The sequence below is a fragment of the Epinephelus fuscoguttatus genome, linkage group LG13 (genome assembly GCF_011397635.1).
Source record: "Epinephelus fuscoguttatus linkage group LG13, E.fuscoguttatus.final_Chr_v1".
Taxonomy (NCBI): Eukaryota; Metazoa; Chordata; class Actinopteri; order Perciformes; family Serranidae; genus Epinephelus; species Epinephelus fuscoguttatus.
In genome coordinates, this window is record NC_064764.1 from 22,596,280 (window position 1) to 22,622,636 (window position 26,357).

General features: G+C 40.7%; 2 protein-coding genes across 3 annotated transcripts; both read right to left on the minus strand.

Annotated features, from left to right (window-relative positions):
• Positions 1-35: 35 nt before the first annotated feature.
• Positions 36-11,782, minus strand: gpr155a (G protein-coupled receptor 155a). Of its 2 annotated transcripts, none has more exons than XM_049594085.1 (16): positions 11,518-11,782; positions 10,790-11,301; positions 9,204-9,603; positions 8,705-8,873; positions 8,449-8,604; positions 7,479-7,562; positions 7,248-7,368; positions 7,032-7,116; positions 6,601-6,691; positions 5,839-6,034; positions 4,845-4,934; positions 3,682-3,812; positions 3,157-3,252; positions 3,005-3,069; positions 2,739-2,876; positions 36-1,749 (listed from the first exon to the last, which is right to left on the minus strand). In XM_049594085.1, the coding sequence occupies exons 2-16, from the start codon at positions 11,220-11,222 to the stop codon at positions 1,554-1,556; spliced, it is 2,451 nt and encodes an 816-aa protein (XP_049450042.1). In that variant the 5' UTR covers positions 11,223-11,301; positions 11,518-11,782; the 3' UTR covers positions 36-1,553. The 2 variants fall into 2 exon arrangements, with proteins under 2 accessions (XP_049450042.1, XP_049450044.1); XM_049594087.1 differs by having other exon boundaries at positions 10,790-11,318.
• Positions 11,783-13,550: 1,768 nt separating this feature from the next.
• On the minus strand, positions 13,551-26,095 carry LOC125900063 (acetylcholine receptor subunit alpha-like). The gene is made up of 9 exons (XM_049594827.1): positions 25,794-26,095; positions 22,068-22,210; positions 21,934-21,978; positions 21,310-21,419; positions 20,665-20,860; positions 19,332-19,569; positions 14,593-14,816; positions 14,144-14,383; positions 13,551-14,050 (listed from the first exon to the last, which is right to left on the minus strand). The coding sequence occupies exons 1-9, from the start codon at positions 25,834-25,836 to the stop codon at positions 13,922-13,924; spliced, it is 1,368 nt and encodes a 455-aa protein (XP_049450784.1). The 5' UTR covers positions 25,837-26,095; the 3' UTR covers positions 13,551-13,921.
• Positions 26,096-26,357: the final 262 nt, after the last annotated feature.

Sequence of the window (26,357 nt, forward strand, 5' to 3'; positions counted from 1 at the left end):
AATTTAGCAGAATTAGTTTCCAAAATATTACTATATACCTGAGAGGAAAAAAACAATTACAGCAGCTCATTTAGCCCTGGCTGAGTTCTGACACTCTTTCATTTGGTTATTTATTAGTAATGATGGCTTTTTAGTTTGTTTAAACTAAATTTTCAGTTTGCTTTTAAAAAGTAATAAAATATATCAATGAAACATGGCAAATGCTTGTTTTTCTTTTTCAAACCACCAGAGATACCACAAACATAGACCATATAAATCACCTTTCTACTTCAGTGCAATTAAACTGCATGTTATCACAGCATGCTGTATGCCCCATCACCAGTTCACTAACTGGTGAAACTAACTTATTCACAAACTTTACTGGCAACAAAAAGGCGCTAAAAAATGGATGCAGATTTAACCACATTGTCCCTTTTTTTCTTTAGGCAAGTGGCTTTGGTAGAAGAGTGATGAAAGTGTCCCTGTAAAGCAAAATAATACATTCAGCAGAAGGCAGGCATTTTTTGACTGCACCTATAAGAAGTTTTACGAGGACAGCTCTTTGTGCATTATTGCTCACACAGCGACACAACATAAAATAAAAACTGAAAGTCCAGGTTGATGTGCTGATTGCATAAAATACTTTAAAAAGTCTTTAAAAAGCAGCAAAGTCTTATTTTACCCTTTTGAGATTTACACTACCTGTTGTGTTATTCTTGAAAAGGCATATTAATAGAAAGCATCATGGCTCTTATTTTTGCAGTTTGGGCTGTCAGTCCCTTTTTGGTTCATAATGAACTCATTAGCTTTATTGCAGATTAAAGGAAGCAGCAACATCACTACAGCAGAGTCAAACAGCACGAGGAAAACAGACAACTTAAATATTAACTTGAAAGGAAAACAGGCACATCTTTGAATTATTACTGCCTACTGTTGATGTCAGTTACAATTTGAAGATTAAGTAAGTGTTGATTAAATTCTAATCTACAGAATTAAGTACTAGCTACACATCCACACATTGATTATAGGGATTATAATGGCCTTTTCAAGTCCTCCCACTTTAGGTTTTACCTCAAAATAAATGGTTTTGATAATTTGGCAAATTGGGCGTTTACTGAATATGTATGATCATCTGACAGCTCATGTTCCTGTCCTGACTGGCTTCTGTAGCAATGTTGCCGCAGCACAAAATCTTAGCAGTTATCCTGCTGAGTGAAATGTTAAAAGTAAAACTGCAAAAATAAGACAGGTTGTCACAGAAAAAAAAAAAATTCCCTTTAAGATCAACTCCACATGATGGATTACTCCCTGACCTGTTTGGTTTTTAAGGTTCAAGCTCATCTGAACACACCCAACATCACAGTCAAGTACGGTCTGTTCCAACACTCGACCGGGATGTTGCACTGCACAAAACTGTACTGTGAAACGCTGTACTGTACAGGATGTGCACAGAGCAAGGCAGTGCAAATACAGTTTGAAATGTCAGCATTGTTCTTCCTGCTGCCCGAGCACAAGATGTATTTGCATTGTCATTTTTTCTCAACTGAAATGCCATTAAATCTATACTTTGTAACTTATGTCATGAAGCGGTAGTAAAGGCGACTGTCCTGGAAATCGTGCTCCTTACTGATGTGCTGGAGCACACCGCCCTGCTGTAACCGCGTCCCGTAGAGTACCGCCTCACCCTGGTCCTGAGCCAAGCCCACCTGCTGGAGCCACTCTACAAGTTCACAGCCAAGAAAACACTCCACCATAGTCCTCTTCCCACACCTGAAAGTCAAAAGAAGCATTCACCCAAAGGTTTGTTGACTTTTTAGAAGGAAGAGAGAAGAAGCAAACAGAGCCCACATGCAACAAAACTATAAGAAGTAACAGGTTTTTTTTAAGTATAGTCTTTGTGAATGATGACAAGGGGAGAGATGCAGAGTTATGACAAACTGTTTCGCACACAAACAGAAATATGCATACACAATCTTTTCATAACATTTAGAAAGCCGTCTGTTTTTTGAATTTTGATAATTGTGGCAAAGGGTGCATGGCATGCACACAATTTTCACACCTACAGTTAGCCATAAATGGATGTAGAAACGCCCTCAAACATCAGTGTGTACGTCAATATTCGTGTCCCTCCACTACTCATTAAATTTGTCAATGAGACATTTGGTAAAGAAAGTGCAATTTCACCGACTTGTGTAGCATCGACTAAGTTCAGCTGTCATCCTGTAAGCTGTGGCAACTTGCGTCATACATACCAGTAATTCATTACATTTCTGCAAACCATTATCGCAGTAATATCTCAATCATCACTGTTAATAAACGTCAGGGGGATAATCAATAATGTAACCATGGTGCTCATGTTAAAACTGCCTTTAAGTAGTGCTACAAGTCATAACATGTAACAGTCATTTACATGGAGATGATTGTGTGGCCTCAAAAATAACACAATCAGTGAAATTGGCAAACATCCTGAACCAATATTATCCATCCCTTAACCTTACATCACCTGCAGCTATCTCAGCTAAAACCATGTGTATGCCTGGTTTGAACAATGACTGTGCACATTCTCACTGCACACTCTTACTTTATAAATATCACTTAATGTGTGGGAAAAGGCGCACGCACGGTTTTTGTGCTTACACACTGTTTATGCATCTGACCCCAGGACTTGTTTCTCCACACATTTAGACAACGTGTTTATTCAAGACATTTCTCATCAACCTCTGACCAGAGCTGCGGTGAGTAAGACGATATGCACTCACCTTCTTTTTTTGACAATGTCATGAAAACACTGGTCCTTGTGGTATTTGGTGAACTGAGTGCAAGTCATCCTGATTTCCTCAGGTAAATCGGTCTGCGGCTGCTCCTCTTGCTTCCTCCCATACCACAGACTGTATAACCTGAACACCATTCACAAAGACAAAATAAACACATCGTATATTTACACAGTACATACAGTATTTTGTGCGTATAAAAAACTTTAAAATGTCAGAGTGTGGCGTTGTTTTGTAACATAAATCTTCTTTACCTCTTCTTAAATGGCACTATAATTAAATGCTTGTCCAGCCCAAACAGAGCAAAGGAGAGAAAACCCTGGTGATAGAGAACATGTGATGAAACTGGTGCTGCTGTGATGATTAATGTTCACAATCTTGGTACCACAGTATCTGGAAGACCAACCTGTCCATAGTTGGCCACAGCACAGAAGAACTGCAGCTCCAAGTAGAGTCGACCAGGAACAGGGTTGAAGAGCACCCACAAGCAGCTGGACAGATTCTGCCGTACCAGGAATATAGAGGGATTTTATGTATTAGATGTAAAACTAGAAAAAAAACAACAACTTGTAGAACCAGCTAAGTGAAACAACTCACTACATCAAGTGTCAGTGACAGAAAAATATGTGAGCTGAGCTGCCTTAAAATATAAACATCTTTACATTCACAGAAACATTTAACCACATGCCACACGATTTATTGGTATTTACTAGGCTTATTTAATATGTTTTTTATAATAATAATCTAAACATAATAATTTTCTACTGTGTTTCTTTGGCGAAGGCTTCCTCTGACACTGAGTGAGTGAGCTGGAAATTACACAGCCCGGCCATTTGTGTCTGATTTGGTTTGTGATGCACTAAATATAATGATGCAGGCAGTAAGGCTGACTTCATGTCACTGTAGAAGTGAAAGGTGGTGGTTTACTCACAGCGAGCAAGCTGACAGTCAGGAGCAGACATAAGAGCACATGACGGGCCACTTGTCTGTCTGCGACCTGTTGCAGCTCCTCCACTTGGACGAGCAGGCAGTCAGTAGATACACAGCTGTTCTCACAATGACCTGAGGGTGGCAGCAGAACACAGAAATACTTCATTTTAATTAAAAGCTGTACATTCTTTGGGGCGTCGGTGGCTTAGTGGTAGAGCAGGCGCCCCATGTACAAGGCCGTTGCCGCAGCGGCCCAGGTTCGACTCCAGCCTGTGGCCCCCTGCTGCATGTCACTCCCTCTCTCTCCCCCTCTCACACTCATCTGTCCTATCGATTAAAGGCTTAAAAATGCCCCCCAAAAAATATCTTAAAACAAAAAACAAAAAAAAAAAACCCTGTACATTCTTCAATGATTATAATTCTTGTGTGATGTTTAGGTTTTACAGATTGAGGTTTAAAACTGTAGTTGGTAGCTGAAACTGTCACTATATCCATACAGCACTAACTGAGACAAATAACCTGAGGAAAAAAAAAAAAATTCTCATCTGCCTACTCTATTTCCTTGTCACATTTCTAATAGCCTTTAGGCACATAAATGAAAACAACATAACAGAGCAGAGTGTCTAAACGCAGCTGTCAATTCCTGCTCTTTAACTGTGGTCAAACTGACAAATTTCTGTTTCTGCATTGCCTATTTCTCACCTCAAATGTCTTCAGAAACATATTTTAGTGTACTGTTTAGCTGTAAAATAAGAACGTTTATTCTGGCCAGTGGGCAGTGCTTGGTACTGATCTCATTTTACAGCTAAACAGTACCCTAAAATGTGTTTCTGAAACCATCTGAGGTGAAAAATAGGCAATGCAGTAACAGAATCTTGATTCATGTTTGATCAGCGCTGCCTAGTTTGACAGGGATTGACATGACTGACAGCTGAGTTTGAGACTTCTTGGCTCTGCTTGATTGTTTTTGGTGTGCCAGTGTAGATTCCTGCAAATGCCATTAGAAGCACTAGAAAGAAAAGGGAAATTACTCTCTTCACAGACAGAATAAAGTGACAGTTTCAGCAAATATGACACTTTAATAAAAGTTACCAATTTTAGCTCTAATGCATTTTAAATTCTTGCATAATTAAAACGCACATCTGCTGCTTATCAGAACAGTACCTGAGAGTGTGGTTGGTGTGCCGTTCATATTTGTGCTGATGATCATGTCAGGCATGGGCTGGGGTGGCGCACACTCACATATGAGGCACGCTGATAACAAGAAGATAAAAGTGAGAGTGATACTTTGCCATGCTGCTACAGTGTCCTCCCAGCTCACACTGGAGGCACAATGTACATACAACAATATATGAGAAATATAAGTAATACAAAAATAATACCATAATGAAGCAGAGAGGTAATATTAGTGCATGCAGTTTCACATTTTATCAAATGATATAAATATATCTTCAATATCTTGAGTTAACAGGAGTGTTTAGAGTCATGATATACTGTGATGACCTAGTATCCTACACATCACACTTGCATAACAAATAAGTGTTTCCCTTCAACACTTGCAGAACTGGTTTGCATGTTTTGTAGTGTAAGACCAATGAATCTAGCCACTCCCTCTCCTTTAAAGTAACAAACTTTACTCCAGGTGGCTCAATTACAACTCAAAGATCTGTTTCTATGGCTGCATTGTGAGAGATGATGTATTCAGCCTTTACTTATGTAACTAACTAAACTTATCAGGAACTTCAGTTATCATGTTTCCTCCAGATAATGACATCCAAAAAGTTTGTTCCTGCTTTTTAGTTTAGTGTATACTTAGTGACTTAGGCTTTTTCTACTCATGTAACTGAAAATTATCTGCAGGAGGAAGAACATGTGACAGAAGCTGTATTGCCTACGTAGCAGTTTGCTGTAGACGACTTCTAGATAAGGAGGGTTAGTCCTGACTTTGGATTCTTGATTGTACTTGTCCTTTCAACTTAAGTCTTTGATGACTGACAAACCATTTTAGATGTTACAACTGCCTCTGTATGTTCTAGTGATTATCATGTGCTCTGATATTGTCACTACACTATTAGACTTGGCAACCTGGTATTTATTCAGTGTCATCAAGGTGACATATTCAAACAAATACTGAAATGGTCTCCACAAAGCAAAGTACCTCTGTTGGGATCGCCTGATGTGGTGACTGGCTCAAAAAGAGTCTGGTTATCAGGTTCAACCTCAGTCACAAGATCCTCAGCGGAGTTTCCCTCTTGGATTTGGTCGTTCTGGGCCCAGCTTCCTCTGCTGAGACAAACTAGAGAGCTTCCTCCCAGCAGTATGCTGAGGGCAACTACAACTGTGGTGCAGATTATCTGTCAAAGGATGCACAAATACAGACTTTTAGGCTTTTAAGACATTCTCTCGGGTTCAAAAACAGTTCTTAAAAGGTACCACATTATTCTCATTTTAAGGTTCATACTTGTATTTTGGGTTTCTACTAGAATGTGTTTACATGCTTTGATGTTAATGGCTGCATGAATATACCTGTATTCATCCTCTGTTTTAAACACTCCATTTTACCACCTGTTTCTTGAAGCTCAGTTTGCTCTGATTGGTTAGAGTTTCCGGGTCTTTCACATCTGCGCTCTCTGTACTGTTACTGCAGCCAGGGAATGACTGTAACAGCACTGTCACGGCACTTTCTGCCTTTATATAGTATACTTGTGACATCACAACTGCATGGAAGTCCTGACAGCTCGTTTCAAGGCACAGTTTCTGAATACGGACTGTGTGCATTTCTCTGCGGATTGAGTGTTCTGGTACTTTTACAATTCTTACAAAGCATCTATACTTGCTTTATAAAAAAAAATTGCAAATCTGACTTTTTATAGTAAGGGACCTTTTAATGGCAGAAAACAAGAATGATTTATGGTGTTACCTGTGGGGTGCCATAAAAGAAAGCAGAGTCAATTGTGTCAGACATTCTTTGCCCAGAAATGAGCAACACAGCACTTATTGAGGCTGGAACCCTGTTTTAATAAAGAAAAAAAAATACAGCAAAATCACTGACAGTATCAAAATGCAAAAACATAAACCAGCTCAAACACACTGAATTGCAGATTAAATTTGCAGGAATTTAAAAAGTTTGTTCGATCATTTATATTCAAGTGAGGCATCATTACCCCTGTACAATCACCCTTGGTACTCCTGATCATAGTTTTATGTGGTACATGGTAATGTATGCAAAATCTGTTCAATATGTTAATTCTACTGTGGGGCAGGTATTCTGGTTGGGGCTCCACCTCTCAGTGGAACAGACAAACAAGCTTAGTTTCATTTCTGTGTTCAGTCTTCTTTTCAGTGACTCACCCCCAGCCTGCAATGACAAACAGGCCTGGCGAAACTTTCACATCCTCAAATCCTCTCAGGAGCACAAGAGAGAGTGCTATTAAACCTAAAATGACAAAAAAAAGAGTATTACAAAATTAGCAGTCAAACTGTAGATCTCAGAGCTCACCAAGATGAATTAATGCAGTGTAATGTGAGCTTAATGTAGGTGGATGGTTGTGTGCATGCATATCATACCTGGCCAAACATAGGTACTGTAGAGTGAGGTACACACTAATGTGAACGTCAGGACCTGCCCGACAAAGTTGTCTTCTTTCACCACAAAGTTCCACAAGATCATCCCGACACAAGTTAGAATCTAGAGACCGCGGCATAACAAATACAAGCATTTACTCATGTGAAGTTACACCTACTGGTAGGATTTCTTTTTCTTTCAGATCAATTTAGAGATTATGTGCAAGTGCTCACCTGTGCCAAGAAAAGGTTGACTGTAAACATGTGAGGTAGCCTCTTGAATTTCTTACTTAAAAACATGACAGTAATCGTCCACACCTGCCAGAGAAAACACATTTTTCTTATTATTCACATTTACCTGCAAAACTCTTTTGCACAGATGCTAAACACAGCTAATAGTAATCATTGTTGGCAAATTATTCAGTTTCAAAGCGTAAGAAAGTGGAAATTATTCAACAGAGTGACATATTAAAGCAACACTAAAGATGAACAATTAAAGTACGAGATAATGCAGAATACAAAAACGTGTGAACATGTTTCATCACTGCAAAGATTATTCAATGTTTATAGTAAAGAGTTGCATGTTCCTTAAAAGATACCCTTAAAATGGATAATAAATGAAATGAGGAAGTAGGTCTATCAGTCAGTTAAGCATCTGTTTGCCCACACATTCTCTACATGACTGAGCCTTTTAATGTCTAACAAGAAGTTAGATTTTAATACTGTCATTTCATTTGGCACTGAATGAACAGGAAATGTGTAATTAGCAATAGTGAACTGTGCCATGTTATAGGAATAACTAACTATAATCATGGCAGGCCAAACTGGTTTCAGTTTTGAAGTGGAGCATGCTGTAACAAATGCATTATAAAAGCATGACTTCACTTTGACCTTAGTTTCCACATACTGAGATAAACCAAAAATAAACTAGAGCACTCAGAGAGCGCAGACCTCCGCCAAGCAGCTCGGATTTCCCACCATTTTATTATTTTATCCACTTCGCTTCAACCGATCACCACCAAAATTTTTTCATCTGTTCCCTGTCCCATTATCAACCTTTCCTGAAAATTTCGGCGGCAAAAACATAACCTCCTTGGCGGAGGTAACAAAAGAACCAACTGATGAAAGGTCATTTAGAAAACATTTAGCCAACAAGTGTACACATATCACACTTAAGTGACACGTGTGTCTCATCGCGACTCACCAGTGCAACCAAGCTCACTATGCTTATGTTAAAGGTGACATTCTGCAGTGAATTCATCAGAAGCTGAGGATCCATCCAACGTATCGTCAGTAACCAGGCAGAAACATACATTATTGGAGCTGAGAGAAAAGTGCTGATCACCATTCCAGAGGTTACCTGTTGGGAAACACAAAATCATGTATGGTGAGTTACAACTACAAAAAGTGGTTCAGTATCTGGTAGGTATGAGGTTGGTAGGTAGATTGAAGCAACTCACAACTTCTAGCTCTGTGTTGTAATAGACAGCATAGATGGCCACACTTGGCGCAGTGGGAAACACTCCATAAAGAAAGGCATAATTGGAGAGGCTTGAGTGGTTCATGGCAGTGCTGTTGCTATTGTCCAGCAGATCCACCATGTCCTTACAAATCAGGGGCATCAACAACCTGAAAGTCAAATCAAAAGACTGGTGTCATGAACCATTGTTTGAGGGGTTAGTTAACACTACCCTGAACAATGCAGTGCTACTGAAATATTTATATACACTAGCTATTATCACTTCCACCCCTGAGACCTCTTAACATGTCATCTGTGTGGTAAATGGCTTTTGCTCTAAGAAAGGTCTGAGTCACCCAAACCACAAGCTCAAAACAACACGTTGGGAGCACTTTAGAAAGCTGTAACCTGCTGACTCTCTACACTCCCAAAGTGTGTCTTATTATAAAGAAGTCAGCTGATAGCACTAAATCATCATCGTCAGGTTTTTTTTCACTCACAGTTTTGCTGTAATGAGTAATATCAGTGTCACCACTGTGGATCTGGTTAATTTCCCCAACTGTCCCACCATGGAGAGACCCAAGTAGAACAGAGCTGCTCCCCCAAAAGAGTTGGCCAAGCCGTCCACAAACTCAGCCATGAAGGGAGGAATTGTCTGGTGCAGGGCAAAATGGGCGATGATGCCGATGACGACCATGAACACTATAGGGTTCTTCAGGACCTGTAAAACTACAAGTCCCACAATGACAAGTTTGCTCTGCTGGTGGTTCCCTTGGTTCTTCCACTTCTGGATCTCGCAGAAGGCGAAGCCAATGGGATTTAGAAACATCAGGGACACAGGTGCAACCAGGTAGATGTACTGGAGGTACTCTGGGTATGTGCTCTTGTACAGGGCCTCAACTGTGGATAAAGATGAAGACAGATTTCTCAATATTACAAAGCCTGTTTGGCATGTTTGACTTGTTGGAGCTTGCAGCACAAAAGCAGTTAAGAAAGTCATGTATGAAACTTCACCTGGATTTCACACTACAAGGCTGCATACACACAAAGCTGCTCATAAATACTTTGGTTTACACACTTTTTCATGTGAAAGACGCATTTACACATAAGGTCCCTGGGTTGAAGTGCTACCATAGACTGTACAAATAATGGAGGTAGCGAGTGTTATGCAGGATGCCTCTGTGTTGTTATGTTTGAAAGCAGGCGTGGCTGTGGCAGCACATGCCTGGGTCAAACAGGTTTTAAAACCCTTCCTTCAAAGAAAAATCTGTTAATTTGGGCACCTTCACATGAGGCACAACTGTTCATATCTGCCTTAATAAACCCCACTCTAAAAAGTAAAATGCTGGAGCAAATGGCCTCTATAAAAAGTTATATTTCAAAACTTCTCTGTGAGAGCGGGAGTCTCCTCTCACTCTCAACATGAAGCAGAACAACACTTCAAATCTGGAAGTTCCTGAAAATGGAGGGGAATACTGGAACTGAGGTTTGAGTCACTGCAGTAAGAGCTAAACAAAAGGTACTTGAAAGAAATGTCACCACTAGATTATCGAATGTAAAAAGAATGGTTAAGGAGGAAGTTGATGTTGCTATGAATTCTGCCTCACTTGAATGAAGAACAACTGCTGAAATTAATGTCCACTCTATTTGAGATTTGCATATTTGTCAGGCAGTCAGTCAAGCTTAAGTGGGTTTACTCATTTGCCTATGACATCGTGAGAAGGAAACATGTACACACACCATTAACACACAATAACATTACTTTGTGTCAACTGTTCACTTCAACTACAGGTAGCTGAGCATAAGCATGATCAGAGGTGTGTTTAAATTTCTGCAAATGCATACGAGTGCAAAATAACGAATCCTACTTTGCTCAGAAATGATCCCACTCTTGGTATATTTTTTTGCATGAGGGAGAGCCCTGAAAGCAGTGGTATCCAGTTCAGTTTGCTAAAGTAGTTTACAGTGCATACACATAATTATACTTTAGGTCTGGTGGATGGGCAAACATTGGGACAGCATGATTACAGTTGCAGCAGTGAATGAAAAGCACTGTGGGTGGCAGGCTTACATGCATTATACTCACCAATGGGATATCCCAGGGCAAAGTCATTGCTTTGGGTGGCAAATATTGAGAAGAGCCCAGCTTTGCTGTAGCGGCTCTCGGGGCTGGCAACTATCAGCGTGAGGACGCAGACAATGAAAAACACAGACACTTTGGCGATGAGGATGCTCCACAGGAAAGGCCAGATGACATTACCAAAGTCCAGCTGCACCATGTTCTTGAACAGCAGCGCTGGGAGGGCAAACTTGGACACAAAATTGCCCAAGCCTTTGGCCTGGGTGGACGTGATGATGTTTGCCCTCCCTGCGATGTATCCACATAGTATGATCCCAAAGCACTCCAGGAGAGCCGGTAGGAGCTTGTCTATGGACATGCTGCCTGAGAGAGCAGGGGGGTCCAGGTCTTCCCATGGGTTTTCCTCCTTACGTGAAAAGTTGGTGTCTGGTGCGTCCATCGTGTTTATCCTCCCTCCACTGTCACCTGTCACGCCTGGGTTGCAGTCATGTTAATGCCCTGCTCGGCACTGCCAGACACTGAAGAGGGAAATAAGCTACAATCAAAGGAGGAGTTAAAGTAGCTGCGTTAACGTTAGCCGTCACAGCCGTTAAACGGGCTGGTGCGATGTAACGTTATCAGGTAACTGCGTTAGTTAACCGACACAACTCTTTTACGACAGATAACGATAGTAAATCTGTAACCAAACAGCCAACAAACACTTGAGTGTCAATACAATTATTAAAGTTGCTCACCCGAGTGCAGCTGTGACCCTTCATGTACCATGTGTCAGACAAATCTCAGGAGTAGCAGCCGTTAGCCGTTAGCTAGCCTGTCAACCGAGACCCACGGCGTCGCCGACAATACTACGACTTACTTAACTTCATTACAAAACTTCAAAGTCCACTGTTGTAAAAGAAAACTCACATAACTCTGGGAAACCTGACTGTAAACGCGTGTTGTAACACAGGTGGTAGCTTACTTTAGTCCCAACCCAGCAACTTTCATAATCCCTGATTTGTCAACAACGATTCAACCAATCACATTATCCGGAGGGGCAAAGGGGCGGGGCTTATTTCACCTGACATCAGGCAGAAAACTTGTTTTCAGTGTTCAACATGCTAACATGCTGAACATGCGTCTTAATGAGCCAGAAGAAGTCACACCCTTGTTCTTGATTGCCCCTAAAGCAAGCTGATTTGGACACATACTGAATTTCCAAGTCTCCCCTGTATTTAAATGGCTTTTAAATTTATATATGGACTCATGAGGCTTCACCACAAAAACTTGCTTGCACATTGCACTGTGGAGAGTTGCTTGGTAAATTGGTGCAAAAGTAGCCTATTTTATTTATTGCTTATTTCAGGGGTGTCAAGCATAAAGCCCGGCGGCCAAAACCAGCCTGCCCACTGGGTGACTTTACACACCTAATAGTGATGCACTTGAGGAGGCTAAAGTGGAATTTATACTTCTGCGTTGAATTGACGCTGTACCCTACGCTGTAGCCTGGCATGCACCTCCCCAGAAATGTAACTACACCTTGCAGTGACGCAGACCAAAGCTTTTATTTACTTTAATTTCACAGATAAACAATAAATTGTAAAGACAGTAAAGCCTCCACAAAAATAACATTTTGAATCTTTTGTGTGATTTATCATGCGGGGATTTATACTCAGGGATTTTTCCTGACTTCATATGAGAAGAGGAAAAGTTTGCTAGCTGCCAGATTAATTTGTAAATGTAAAATACCACAGGCTTGTGCTAAAATCATTAGCATGTGGTATTTGTGGGTTAAATGTGTCCAGCAAAAAGCAAGTGCTTTCTCTGTGAATGCTGTGTGTTATAGTGAAGCCGATTTGTGTACTTGTGTTTGAAATTAATTGTCTCTGTTAAGCCATGAATGGCTTTTGCTTTTTCATTTTCTCTTACTCTAATGCTCTCCACATACAATGTTTTAACATCTTTGCCCTAAAAAAAGTCTTTGTCTCCTTTGTGCAGCACTTTGCATCAAACATTTTTAATTGTCTGTTAAACACTACAGGAAACAGTAATGTCATCGCTAAAATAAAACAACAAATTACCCTCTCTGTCCCTGCTGTATATTCAAATAAAACTGACACAGTAAAAATGTAATCAAATATTTTCTAAAAATCTGATTTTTGCAGTCCAGTGCTCGGCCATTTAAAATGTCGTCTATAGGAAAATCCACCACTGATCATGAGACACACGTAAAAACAACAAACAAATGGTCTGTTGGACACAGGTCATGAGTCCATCTCACCCCCCATACACCCCAACCTACACCCACTAAAGTTATTGTGATGATTTGGAGTTTTCGTATTTTATTTATTCAGTTCAAGCTGCAGTCATCAATTATCTTATCTTTCTCAGCTCTACACTGTCCCTCAGCTTTTTTGTTTTTGTGCTATGGCCAGCAATTTATATTTTGGTTCTGTCTCACTGCACTGATCAGTATCTTTGCTTTATGTCTGCTGGATGTGTGAAGAGGCACCTCTAAACACTGTTGAGCTAATCCTGCGTGGGAAGAAAATCTGCATTTATATTTGAATGTCAAATAGAGGGATGACAGAAAAATAAACACAACTAGTGCAGTGGCAAACAGTGGTCTACATTCCATCAGAGTGTATGTGTGATAGTATTGGACCTATTCCAGTCTCTACTTTTACGTTTCCCACCTTTAGATACGTAGAACACTTAAAAATGTGCAACATACCGGTCAGTTACAGGTCATGAGGATTCACAGTAAGGACACTGAGCAAGACTGCACTTACAGATCTGACAAAACCCCCTTTATTCAGTTGTTCCCTATAAACATGTCAAGGAAAAAATCTCAGATATTTCTTTTGAATCAATTCAACAGTTCAATTCAACAGTTCAATTTCACACATATATCCTTTTAAAAAAGAAAATCAACGCTGCTCTATCATAAAACGTGCTGAAGATACTGTATACAGCACGATTGTTTCCATGCACAAATATAATTCTTCAAACACCAAAAAGCAAACAGAGACTTCAACAGGCTGTTTATACTGTGAGTGCTGAATACAGTAGCTTCAAAAACAAAGGTCATACGCTTCACATTGAGTAACAAACTGGTCAATAGAGAGGTTAAACCGGTCTAACATGAGGCTTAGGCCTTTAGAGCATGCTCAGCTCAATGAGACGGCCTGCGAACACGCCTAATGTGCCGATGAGACACACAGCCATGAACACACACAGCAGAATATGATCCAACACCATGGCCACAAACTTCCACTCCTCAGCAGCCTGGAAAGAGAAGAGGGACAATAGTGTCACATGAAAGCAAAAAGACTTGTTAAAGGACCACGTTAGAGACACTCTATGTGTGAGGAAGATTACATTGTTGGATTCCTCATCTGATTTCATGGTTTCTGCGATGTACTTGATTCCTTCAATGGCACTGCGGACATCAGGGTTCTTGATAATGGGTGACTGGTAGGGGACAGAAGTGGCCTGGTTGCCAGAGATGTCTGAGATGTCAAAATCACCACCGTAGATGTTGGATTTAGCTGGCTTTTCCTTTCCTGGGCGTTTCATTGTTGAGAAGAACATGATGTTGGGAATGGTTTCAATAAAAACCTGTCAGAGAAAGACAGAAGAAAGGCACAAATGTCAAGGAAAATACAACATTGGAAAATAAAAAATGAAGATGTTCTGCCTGCTACCACTAGATGGCAACATAACACAGAGTAAAAGATGAAGGATTGCTCTTCAAAGCTGTCCAAGCTTGGGAGTAGGAGGACTGAAAAATATTTGGTCATTCAGCTCCTTTATTCTTCTGTGCTCACCTTGCGGACCCAGTCTGGCATTGTGTGGGTGCTCGGGGAGCGGTGGTGGGTGTTGATGACGATGACAGTGATGATGATGGAGGCAATGACAAAAACCATGGTGAAAAGCATGTACTTCCCAATGAGTGGTACAGCACTGGAGGTAGAGGGGATCAGCTCCACAATGACCAGCAGGAACACAGTGAGAGACAGCAAGACAGAGATGCTGAGAGTCATCTTCTCACCTGGGAGACACAGAAACATCTTCACTGCTCCTGCTAGAGAATACTGACAGAACATCGTGCAATATACAGATGCTGTGCAAGAACTATTAGTGGTCAGTCAATATTTAGACAGGTGTTTCCCAGTGTGGAGGTCAGCAGTAGTAGCAGTAGAGCTTTATACAGTCATCACAAATTATACAATAAGAATATAAATAATAAACAATATCAACAGTCTGTGTATTAAGCAGTCACTGCAAAAAGCTTATGTATGCCTGTCCCACATACTTTTCAGTATAAGCTATACTATAAAATAAATAAATAAATATTGGCATTGTCGTCCATAATTTATCCCTAGCAACAGAAATATGTGTCCTTTTAGTCTTTTATTATTTTTGATTATTTATTTTATTTTATTTTATTTCAGCTTTTTGAGTGGTAAACTTAGAAATGTAGAAATGCCTCTCATATCATATTTGCTGTCTTGTACTAAAAAAAATGTACACAGTGTGACAGTGACTTTATTTTTGACCAATATTTGCATTGTTTTATAATGCAACAGATCATTAAATTTCATAGCCTGGGAATTTAGAACTAGGTCAGGGCACGATTAGAAGGGAAGGATAAATCTCAGGGGTTGTGTGAGATGTAACTAACAGGATGGGAAAGCCGGAAAAAAACATTTGACAAACCAATCTCAACTCAAGGTCCATTTAGTAACACATAATCTTCATCATCAGATTGATTTTGCTTATTTTATATGATCAAAAGCTTTAAAGCAGCTACTCGAAGGGCACTGACCTTGTGAGTGTTTTTCATGTGCTGCTTCCAAAGTCACAGATTAAATAAACTTAAATAAATTCAGTATCTTATTTACTTAATTTCTCAGACCTTCCTCTCATGTTTGCTTTTTTCTTGTTAATCACTGGATACAATTACCTCTTGATGACTCTAAAAAACATTCAAAAATAAGTAGTTCACAACCAAGAGACGACAAGGTCACAGGTCAACATTTCTTATTTTTGAGGGGTCACAAAGCAAAAATGTACATATGACATTTAGGTCATATCGTCTGTCAAAAATATGTATAATTGAACATAGATGTAGTTAAAGAGGACATGTTCTGTTTTCAGTAATATAATTAAGAAATGTCCATCATCAATTACACCTTCTGTTTTATTTAAACAAACTGAAAGAACCCTAAAACCCGAGTGGAAAATGTGGAGCTGACACTTTAATAAACAATATGTGTAGCTCACCAACAACATGCAATCTTAATATATTGCCACAAGGGAGAGCTGTTTCTATGAGTAAATGCTTCCCTTCCAATCAGGACTCCTCCTTTCAGAATTTACACAACGCAGTAACTGCACTGTTCACTGACACCAGCAAATCACACGTAAAGAATGAGAGGCATTTTTTGTTGTTTCTAAACCTAACAATAGCACAAGTCAACAGATTCTGACACCGTTTCGCAAATAAAATGCAAGACGTGTTGTTTTTGTTGCTCAGTAAGAGCAGTTATCCCAGAGAGAGCATCTTTTGGCACCAGCAATCTCCTCCACACTTCCCTGTCAGCAGTCATATCAGAAACTGGGATCAAGTGATGTATTATACATTAAAGCAAAGGCCTGCTTTCAGACATGACAGCACAGAGGGACCCTGGGTAATGAGGCAGACCTACACACTGGGAACGCGGCCAGATGTGCACACAAGCAGTGCAGTTTCTGCAGCAGCTGATGTGGGGACACCTCAGAATTAGGGACAAGGATTTGTTCAACATGATGTAAGGTGTAATATCATATTTCAGTTTTCATATCATATCATGAAAATGCAGATAATAAAGAAAATGGAGCTGGATTACAGCAGACATGAGTGCTTTTTGATAATTTGCATATAACTACCTTGTTTTGGCATATCCCTAATAATTCACATGAAGTGTGCATCTATATCTTCTAGTTCTCTTGAGCAAAAATTTCATGAGTGACTGACACTTACTGTCACACATGTTAAAGACATAGTTTGAAATTTGGGAAACAAATATACTTGCTTTCTTGTTGAGAGAAGATCAAGACCTCTTCCATGTAGATTAAACATGAAACTACAATATGGAAATGGTTAGCTTAGCTTAGCACAAAGAATGCAAAGTGAAATCAACCATTTACGGTTTCATGGGTTGCTCTGTGTGGACTATTTCTTCGCAGGGCTGTGGATGAATAAAGAGAAATGGATGTTGGAGGCAGGGTCAAAGTCATTCCTATGAAAGGTGCTCAGTGGCGCATGGAGCCAAAAAGGTTTGATTTCCAGGGTGTAAAAATATGATCTTCAGCATCACTGGGCCCATGGAGCAAGCACACTTGAGACTTCCACCAGCTGATCCAGCCTGTTCTCATTCCCAACTTGTCAAATACCGCTAAATTTGTCAGTGATTTCTGCATCAGACGCCAATACAGAAAGGATCTTTTGTAGCATTATGACATGCAGCCAGGCAGCATTAGTTTGTAACACCCCCCAACAACAACAGAATGATGTATGGAGGTGTATGGGTCCAACAAACCCCGGACTTTCACCCAGGAGCCTGCTGTTCACTTCCTGTTTGAATGTTGAGCCAAAACATGATTTTTTCCCTAAGGCTAACCATGTGCTTTTCTTGCACAAGGAAATAAACATAAAAATGATTTTTTTTTTTAAACTTACATTGTGAGTGTATTTTGAAAAAGGCTATATGCATCTAACGAGTTCAAGATAAAATGTAAAAAGTGTATTTTCAAAAGACATAATGTGTGTAACAAGTGTAAATTGACATGCCATACTGGAACGTCAACAACAGACGCAGGAGGGTACCTTGCTCATCATTTTTTCGACACGACAGTCCACTGATAAAACTGTAATGTTTGACGAGTTGGGATGAGAAGGCATTGGCTGAGCCTGCTAACTTCTAGTTAAGCGCTCTGCTCATTTGAATGAGGATAAAGTAATTTAATTGTGCGGCTCTTCTAGACCCTCAAAATGTTATCTGATCGAATGGATTAAACCCCTGTAGTGAAAGGAGTCATTTTGCGATGCATTTGCGATGCTCAACAAAATGTATTCAGTGACTTACAAATGTTTCTTTCCCAGTGTAAGTCTATGCAAAAAGTCTTTTTAGGTCCAATGGCATCATGTGATGGACACGGAAGTTGTAGTTACACGATTTGGCCACTATGTCAGATTGGATTCAAAGTGCAATGCACTTCCTGAGGGCCTGGGCCAGGCACAGTGATTTCTGGGAGTATTGTTGTCACCATGAGGGTGCCAGACAGTGAGCCAATTAGTCAGCTTTAATGGTGCTGGTAGGCAGCTGTTTCCTTGTTACCAGTTTCTGTGCAAAGTTAAGCTACTTGTCTCTTGGCTGAAGCTTCATATTTAAAGGCGCTGTATGTAAGAATGTGGCCACAACGGTGACTGCACTCAAATTCAAAATACTGCTGCGAGTCGTGTCCGCCCCTTCTCCCCTACAGATTCGAGGTTGCTGGACAGCGGCACACTGGAGACTGATTTGTTTGCCCATGGGCGGCTGCCGTGGCAGGGCTTCCTTGATCTTCGGTTTTCCAGCGGACCGTTCGAGCAAGTCCGGCTTCTCTGCTGCTAACGCTGCTGCCAGGATACAGCTGAGGAGCCAGCTGCTAATGCTATGTACCGGGACACCGCTAATGCTGCTTGCCGTGTTGCTGTAGCTCAGTCGTAACTGTAACTGATGCTGAGACTCTACTGACTGCGTGACAGGTAGACGGCGGTGGGTGGCGCAACAGGCCAAAACACAAATTCAAAACATAAACATGATTTGCGGACCGTAAAATTTTTTTTAAATGCAAATATTCTGGCTGTACTATTGTTGTCGGTGAGATCAGTATGTTATATGAACATTATTCCTTAGTCTCTGTGACATATTAGGAGGATTTTACAACTATTTGCTTTAGATTTCTTATATATAGCTCCTTTAACGGACAAATATGAGAGAGGTGTAAATCTTGTCATCTAACTCTCTGCAAGAAAGCAAATAAAAGCATTTCCCAAAATGTTGAACTAAATGTACAGATTCCCTTCAGTCCAGTAACAACAAAGCCAAACACAACAGCTGCTACATCTACATTTCAGTATGATGCACAATCTTAACACTGTTAAAGTGGGGATAACTGTGTCATAGAGGACTGTGCATGAATGTACCAGCAATGTAGCATGCAGCTGTCGCCCTCCAGCTAAATAAAATGTACAAAATGAATGGTGGCCACATATAGAGACGTACAATGAGATAAAGCATCTGAGCATGGGGAATATATTATTTATTATGAGAGTTACTGCATATATATTGCGTGTGATGAACGTTTAAATATATATTGAGCTCTCTGGTACATTTCATGTTTTATTGGTTTTTGAAAATCAGAAAACAACACCTGTGCACTGATGTTTCCTTCATGTCATAATGTAAATATGTTATTAACTACTGCTTACTGTTATATCTCAGTGACAAAAAGCAATGTGAATTTAGTGCCAACATACCAGAGTCTGTAGGAAGATAGAAGACAAGGCCAGTCAGGAAGGAGAAGAGCATGCAGGGGATGATGACGTTGACAATGAAGTACAGAGGGAGCCGCAGCATGAGGAAGTGGTAGGTGATGTCCAGGTATGGGGTTTCTGGGCAGCAAGCATAGTAAACCCAGTGCTTCCAGCCACGGAAATCCTTCATCACCCACTCTCCACTTTCCATGAAGTTACTCAGATCAGGGCGGTCACTGTCCTGGTGAAGAGAGGAAATAAACAGGGTGATTAAAGGATGAGTTGTCATTTAAATTTCTTATATATTTCTATTATATACTGCACTCACAAGTGATTGTTAAATAGGGCACTAAACTGGGTTTAGGTTATGTTCATACATTTAAGATGCTGTGGTTTCAGAGTGGGTTGTGATGTTATGGTGCAATATGTGTTCGGATTCATTCATTCATTTTCCGTAACCGCTCATCCTGTTAGGGGTCACGGGGGGTCTGAAGCCTATCCCAGCTGACAGCTGAGGCGGGGTACAACCTGGACAGATCGCCAGACTATCACAGGGCTGACACATAGAGACAGACAACCATTCATGCTCACATTCACACCTATGGGCAATAATATTTGTAATATGTGGTGATTTACACCATTTGCATTGTTAAAGGCATAATTTCACATTTTGGGAAATACATCTATTTGCTCTCTGGGTTTGTGCTTGTTGTAAAGTTGCTGGTGTGAGCTTTGTACGCCAGGAAATTACGTCATCATGTCAAATTGTTTGTGTTGAGCACTAAGGCTTCAAAAGTTGTTGCGGCGCTTGTTAATACATGAATTATTGTCTATAAGGGAGGACTGGCCAAGCAGGTTCGCCTGCAAAGACGTCACTATGACTCTTTGTCACTGGGAAACCACAGGGACAGTCAAATGGCGTTAAATTCTCGGAAAGAAATAGCCTCCACACTGGGAAAGAAGAGGGTGTTTGCTGAAGGGTGTGAAGGAATGTGAGCAATCACTGTAAAAAGCTAAAAAAAACGGTCTCATGAAAAGAGTGGCGACCCTGGGGCAAACAAAGTGGTCATAGTTCTGGAGGTAACAGGTGGTGACAATAATAATTACAGTATACAAAAGCAATGACGGCATTAACTACTGTTGCCAGGTAGCGTACTTTTCCAGTAACGTTCTTCCAATAATACTCATTGACTCGTTTTTAGTCATACTTATGTTGAGCCACGATAACTGGCTGCTGGCTATAGCCTTATGTTATATAGAGAGATATGAAAGTGGTATCAATCTTCTCTTTTAGCTTTGTAAGGAAGGGCTTTTGAAATGGCCTGAACAGATTTACAGGGTTGACGACGACCAAGTTTCCATCGTAGGTCCAGGTGCCCAGCTTCATACTGCAGTTCTGGAGGTCAAAGGGGAAATGCAGCACAATGATTTCACAGTAGCTCTTGAAGATGGCAGGTGGGTTCCACGTGATCTTTCCCGTGTGCTCCAGTAGCACTTTGGTCTCGTGAACGATGGCAAAGTCTCCGTCAGCACTGCGGGCACAGAGAAAACACAGGCAGCATCAACATGAGAGATAATAAGCTAAATGTTAACGCATGGGGACATCAGTGCCTGAGGATGGGTCAGTGCTGCTGTCACACCCCAGCCAACCAGCGCTCAGCTTGGCTAAAGTTGTTGTGGCAGCGGAGCTGGTTGTCAGGGAAAAAAAGCAGCGTGTCAGACGCAGCATATGGTGGGAGGAGGGTGAGGTGGGGGACCTGCAATACAGGGTCCAGATTTAGCCTAATGAAATCTGAGCTTTCACACGCTGCATACTGGAGTATTGGAAAGTGTGATTCAAAACATCAGTGATAGGTGTGTTAATTGTTTTTAGAGGTCTGGTAGCTCTTTGTCATGTAACGCTTATTGTAATGGACAAAAAAGTTTTAATGAAAAATAAAGGAGGGACATGGCATGGAGCAAATATAGCCTGATAACATACTTGTTGTACAGAACCAGATCAGGGCGCCAAATGTCAGTGGAGGGAACTCTGATCTTTTTGATGCCACCGTAATCCTCTGGGTTCCAGTGCAAGTTCACATCTTTCCATTGCTGAAAAAAAAAAGCAGATAAGGACACCTAAACCAATGGACAGTACTTCAGTGACATATGTTCTATATTTGTGAAAGAAAAGTTATGACAGAAAACATCATGCAGACTGTGAGACTACATTTTCACAGTACTAATAAACATGTTGTAGGAAATTTACATAGTCTTAGGCACATATCTGTTTCTGTTTCTGTGGATTTCATTTCCAATTGTGACCAGTTCTGGATCTAGCACAGCCTGGGCAAACTTCTCCTGCCCCATCCCCCCATTTTGCCTTCCCTCCCAGGGGGCACCCTGGGCGCCTGCCTACGTTGCTGAAAGGAAGATCTGCCACTGACTGCCACATGACGGTTTCCTGAATTTCATCCAATGTTTTCAAGAGAGAATGGTACACAGTATCTTAACTAAACAAGGTGTGTGTAAATTTGTTTGAAGAGGTGTTCTTTATATATATATAGAACAAATAAAAATAAATGAGAATAATAATAATAAAAATAGTGCACAACATGTATCAAACCTGCTTCAGTCGCACGTTGCTGCTGACAATCTGGTTGACCTCATCCTGTGAAAACAGATAAATGTGTTTAGACAGTTGATGACAGTGAATGTTAAACAGATGATGGTGATATGCCGTGTGACGCGAGACCTCACCACACTGATGAGCTGGATGAGCTGAAGGCCCACGGTAACAACCACCGGGTCCTTGAAGTGACTGACAGGACGGACGACCTTATTGTAGCCAGTGAAGAGGGTTTTGACCAAACGGGTTTCATCAGTGGATGCCCAGGCAGCGCCTTAAATGAAATCAAAAAGAAGCACACCATACAGGCTCAATAGACCTGATTTATTTTATATTATACTACGTACCCATACTTATACTGTGTGATTAATCATATAATTACACTATGTCATGTATTCAGTATATATAAATATACTTATACCTGGATACATTTACATGTACATATCCTTTATATCCTGGGTCTTCAATAGGGGGTCCATGACCCCTAGAGGGTCCTCTGTGTTACTTTAGGGTGGTCACCAAATCACTTCTTCATAAATTAAATGCAGTCTTTGATTTTTTGTGTTTTCAAAAAGTAAAGTGTATCTCTAAAAACTCAATAACGTGAATCCAAAATATTATTAGCAAAGATAAATTGGCCTATTAATAAAACCTATTTAGTTTTCACTACACAACATTAATGATAAGCTAACTATGAATCCTTGTGTAAGCATATGAGTTCATTCATTCATTCATTCATTCATTTTCTGTAACCACCTATCCTATTAGGGGTCGCGGGGGGGCTGGAGCCTATCCCAGCTGACATTGGGCGAGAGGCAGGGTACACCGTGGACAGCTCACCAGACTATCACAGGGCTGACACACAGAAACAGACAACCATTCACACTCACATTCACACCTACGGACAATTTAGAGTCACCAGTTAACCTGCATGTCTTTGGACTGTGGGAGGAAGCCAGAGTACTTGGACAAAACCCACATTGACACTGGGAGAACACGCAAACTCTGCACAGAAAGCCTTCTCCACCTTACATTTTTTCCCATATTTGCCAATTAGCTGCTAAATGACTGCTCAAGACCCCATAATATTCAGATAATTATCTCAGGTCCAACTTAATGTTATACAGTGTATGTAGTGGGGGTTCCCTGCTCCGTCTCTTGACCAGAAAAACGTTCCATCTCCCCTGCTTTGTATTAATACGGTATAAAGTTATTGTGCATTTTCCTAATGAGGAACACTGTTCTCCCTACTGTGCAATGATATTTATATATTTAAATATCTTTCCAGTAAAAATGCCAGAAAGCATACGTGTATTACAGTTAGCCTGTGCAGCTATCAATCATGGATATACAGTGTCTGTATAAGCGAAAAGTTGGGGCGGCTGTGGCTCAGAAGGTAGAGCAGGTCGTCCACTAATCAGGAGATCGACGGTTAGATCCCTGGCTCCTCTAGTCTGCATGTCGAAGTATCCTTGAGCAAGATTCTGAACCCCATTTTACTGTTACATTGGTGTGTGAGTGCGTTAAAAACTGAGTAGCAGGCGGTACCAGTGTATAAATGTGTGTGTGAATGGGTGAATGTTACTTGTAATGTCAAAAAGCGCTTTGAGTGGTTGGAAGACTAGAAAGGAGATATACAAGTGCAGGTCCATTTACAATATAATGTACATAATTTGCTATTATTTTTATTCTATCTAGTTTGAATTTTTTTCGTATTTTTATCTGTATGTATTACTCAGTTACTTCCCCCCTTTTTCTCTTGTTTCTGACTCTTCAGCTGCTTATCTTATCTTATCTTATCTTATCTTATCTTATCTTTATTTACTGTTGTTTACAGTTAATTACACTGAAGGTACTGCGACAGTGAAATGTGTGTTTCTTCACTCCTCAAGCTGCCTCTTGAGTGTGCTTCAAATTACCATGTCGTGCCAGAGTAGAATACTCCTTTAAGAACATCTGACACTTGAGATGAGTTCATTTAATATGAGCTGAAAATAGATGTGACATTAGGTGTCATACCATTTTGGGAACCCATCGGCTGTATTCAGCGTCTGACTTCCGGCAGACGGCAAATACAGCCTCTGGGGGCAGACCCCCGATTTTGGCTTTCCGGTTTCATTATAGCCTGGAAATCCAGACCCAAATCTAGAAAGATTTAGGGTCTGGTCATGAGTAATGAAAATGGCCCAACTCGAGGGGCAGCACTAAGCATGCATTTGTAAATATCACTGCACGCAACTGGAAAACACTACGACCAATCAGAACAATACACGGGGTGATGTATACACTTAGCTACAAGTGGAGCTAACTGGTAGATCAGACTAAACAGCAAAAACGTCCTTCTTGCAAAGGAAAGACTCGAGCGCCGTCTTCTGTTCCTCTTTTAGAGAAAAAGCCAAGTCTAACTCGTTCACCGTAGCGGCCAAAGCCATTTCAAACAACTGGTGTTCATCTGTAGCCATCTTGCAATGTTTACTGACTGATTCCGGACTTCGTCCTCGCAGCGCTGTCGTCATCTGTTTAGCTCGCCTCTGGCCCACCTATATCAGATACACCGATGTGATTGGTGCAGCTTGGCTCCAAGGGCATAGGTAATGAGTATCATTACTGATTGCCAGAGTGACTCGCTGAGCAAATTCAAATTGTGCTCTCGCGAGAACTCTGGATTTCCAGGGTAGTTTGATTAGGGTGGAGGAGGCGAATTTCCGTTTCCGACTTCCATTTATATATAAGTAAATATGCTGAAACATTGCGATGGATTCAGAGTTTGCAGTGGCGCCAATTATGTTCTGCCTTGTTAGTTCACCGCACGGACCGTTTAACCTGGCAACAACTGCAGCCGGCTCAAACGTGATTGGTCAATATCACGCGGACTACAAACAGCCTACAACCAGAAACTAGGGCTCTTCCGCTCTTCTTCCAGAGGCAAGATCTCCAGGGTTTGCCTGTTTATAGAGACTAGTGTCATACTATAGATGTAAGGCACATGTGAATATAACATGTGTATACATGTTGTTTTTTTAAGTAGACTGAAAGTGACCCACTTTTACTTGGTGTGTGCACAGTGTGTGTGGAGCAAAGCTTTGAAAATAATGCTGATTAAATACATATATATTCATTATATATATATATATATATATATATATGTATATATATATATATATATATATATTCATTTTAAATGTTTTGAATGTACTTTCCAGGTCATATAGCAGAGATAACCACAAGGGAATTGCACTCAAGCACATGTTCTCAAACCTTTATAGTGTAGATGTATACATTTGCATATATATGGTTGGATTTGGGGTCTAAATTTGGAAATTCAAACATGCAATGGCACCCCTGTAAGGTTGTTAATAGAGATGTTCTTCAGCACTTTCCACTACATGTCTGTCACAAGCCAGAGCGAGATCCCCTTTCATTTTTCAGCTGACCTTGAAACGAAGGTCATTTCACAGCAACATGTTGTTTGAATGGTTGAATGATTCTCCAGACATTCAACTGAGTAAACTAAGGAATCGCCTGAACATAATTACGCAGGTGACTTCATGTGGTGACAGACAGACAAAAGGTTGAAAAGCAAAATGAAAACAGCACACATGCCCTTGTCAATCAAAGAGCCGGTTCGCGCAGAATTAAAATTTGCTCATTAGTTTTGTTGTTTGAATTGGATCAACTTTCACTGACCTGACAGCAGTTTCAACACACGCATTTAATACAGGGTTTAGCATCTGTTTTTTCAGGCTCCAACTTTCTCTAGCTTCATTATGTTTCAAAGTCAAGCAAAGCAGACAGACACGTATTCCTACAGGTAAGCAACACACGTCCTTTTTCTTCAGTTTTAAATAAGTTCTTACCTGCTAGAATGACTAGATGGAAACCGAGAAGTACAGTATTCATTCTTGCCAATAAACCCAGGCATCCAAAAGCAAGATCCAACCTCGACACGCTGCCCACGTTGACCACTTGAGAATTGAAAAGATTTGACCCACCTAAAACATTCTTTCAGCACTGGCAAATGACTTAGTGTACGAGCTCCAAGCTGTCCACTGGCAGCCTTGTTGTTATTGTCTGACAGCGGATGTGAGTGACCGGCTGCCAATGCTTGTCATTTGAGAGGGCCACATTCTTTGTCAAGTGTTATAAGATCAACATGCCGGAGTAATCCACCACTGAAATATCCCATCGTGAACTTGGCCACACACAACCTCGAGGTGAGCGGCGACGCAGCAGTACATGCTTGCCGCCTTTTTTTACTTGTGTCAGTGATAAACTATCCGCGCTGTCTTTAAATCCGTACACACAGCTCCATATAATGTTTAGCTCCTTGAAGACACACACTGAGTAATGATTTTACATGGATATAGTTTCAGTTTAAAGTAAAAGCTGTCAATGTGTGATGCATCATTTTAGTTTGGGTG

Coding starts and splice junctions, on each gene's coding strand:
- gpr155a (XM_049594085.1), bottom strand. CDS start 11,222: ATGGACGCACCAGACACCAACTTTTCACGTAAGGAGGAAAACCCATGG. Junction 7,369..7,478: donor TCAACCTTTTCTTGGCACAG/GTGAGCACTTGC, acceptor CGCGGTCTCTAG/ATTCTAACTTGTGTCGGGAT. Junction 6,692..7,031: donor TTTGTCATTGCAGGCTGGGG/GTGAGTCACTGA, acceptor TTATTAAAACAG/GGTTCCAGCCTCAATAAGTG.
- LOC125900063 (XM_049594827.1), bottom strand. CDS start 25,836: ATGAATACTGTACTTCTCGGTTTCCATCTAGTCATTCTAGCAG. Junction 22,211..25,793: donor CCATCTAGTCATTCTAGCAG/GTAAGAACTTAT, acceptor ATTTCATTTAAG/GCGCTGCCTGGGCATCCACT. Junction 21,979..22,067: donor TCATCCAGCTCATCAGTGTG/GTGAGGTCTCGC, acceptor CTGTTTTCACAG/GATGAGGTCAACCAGATTGT.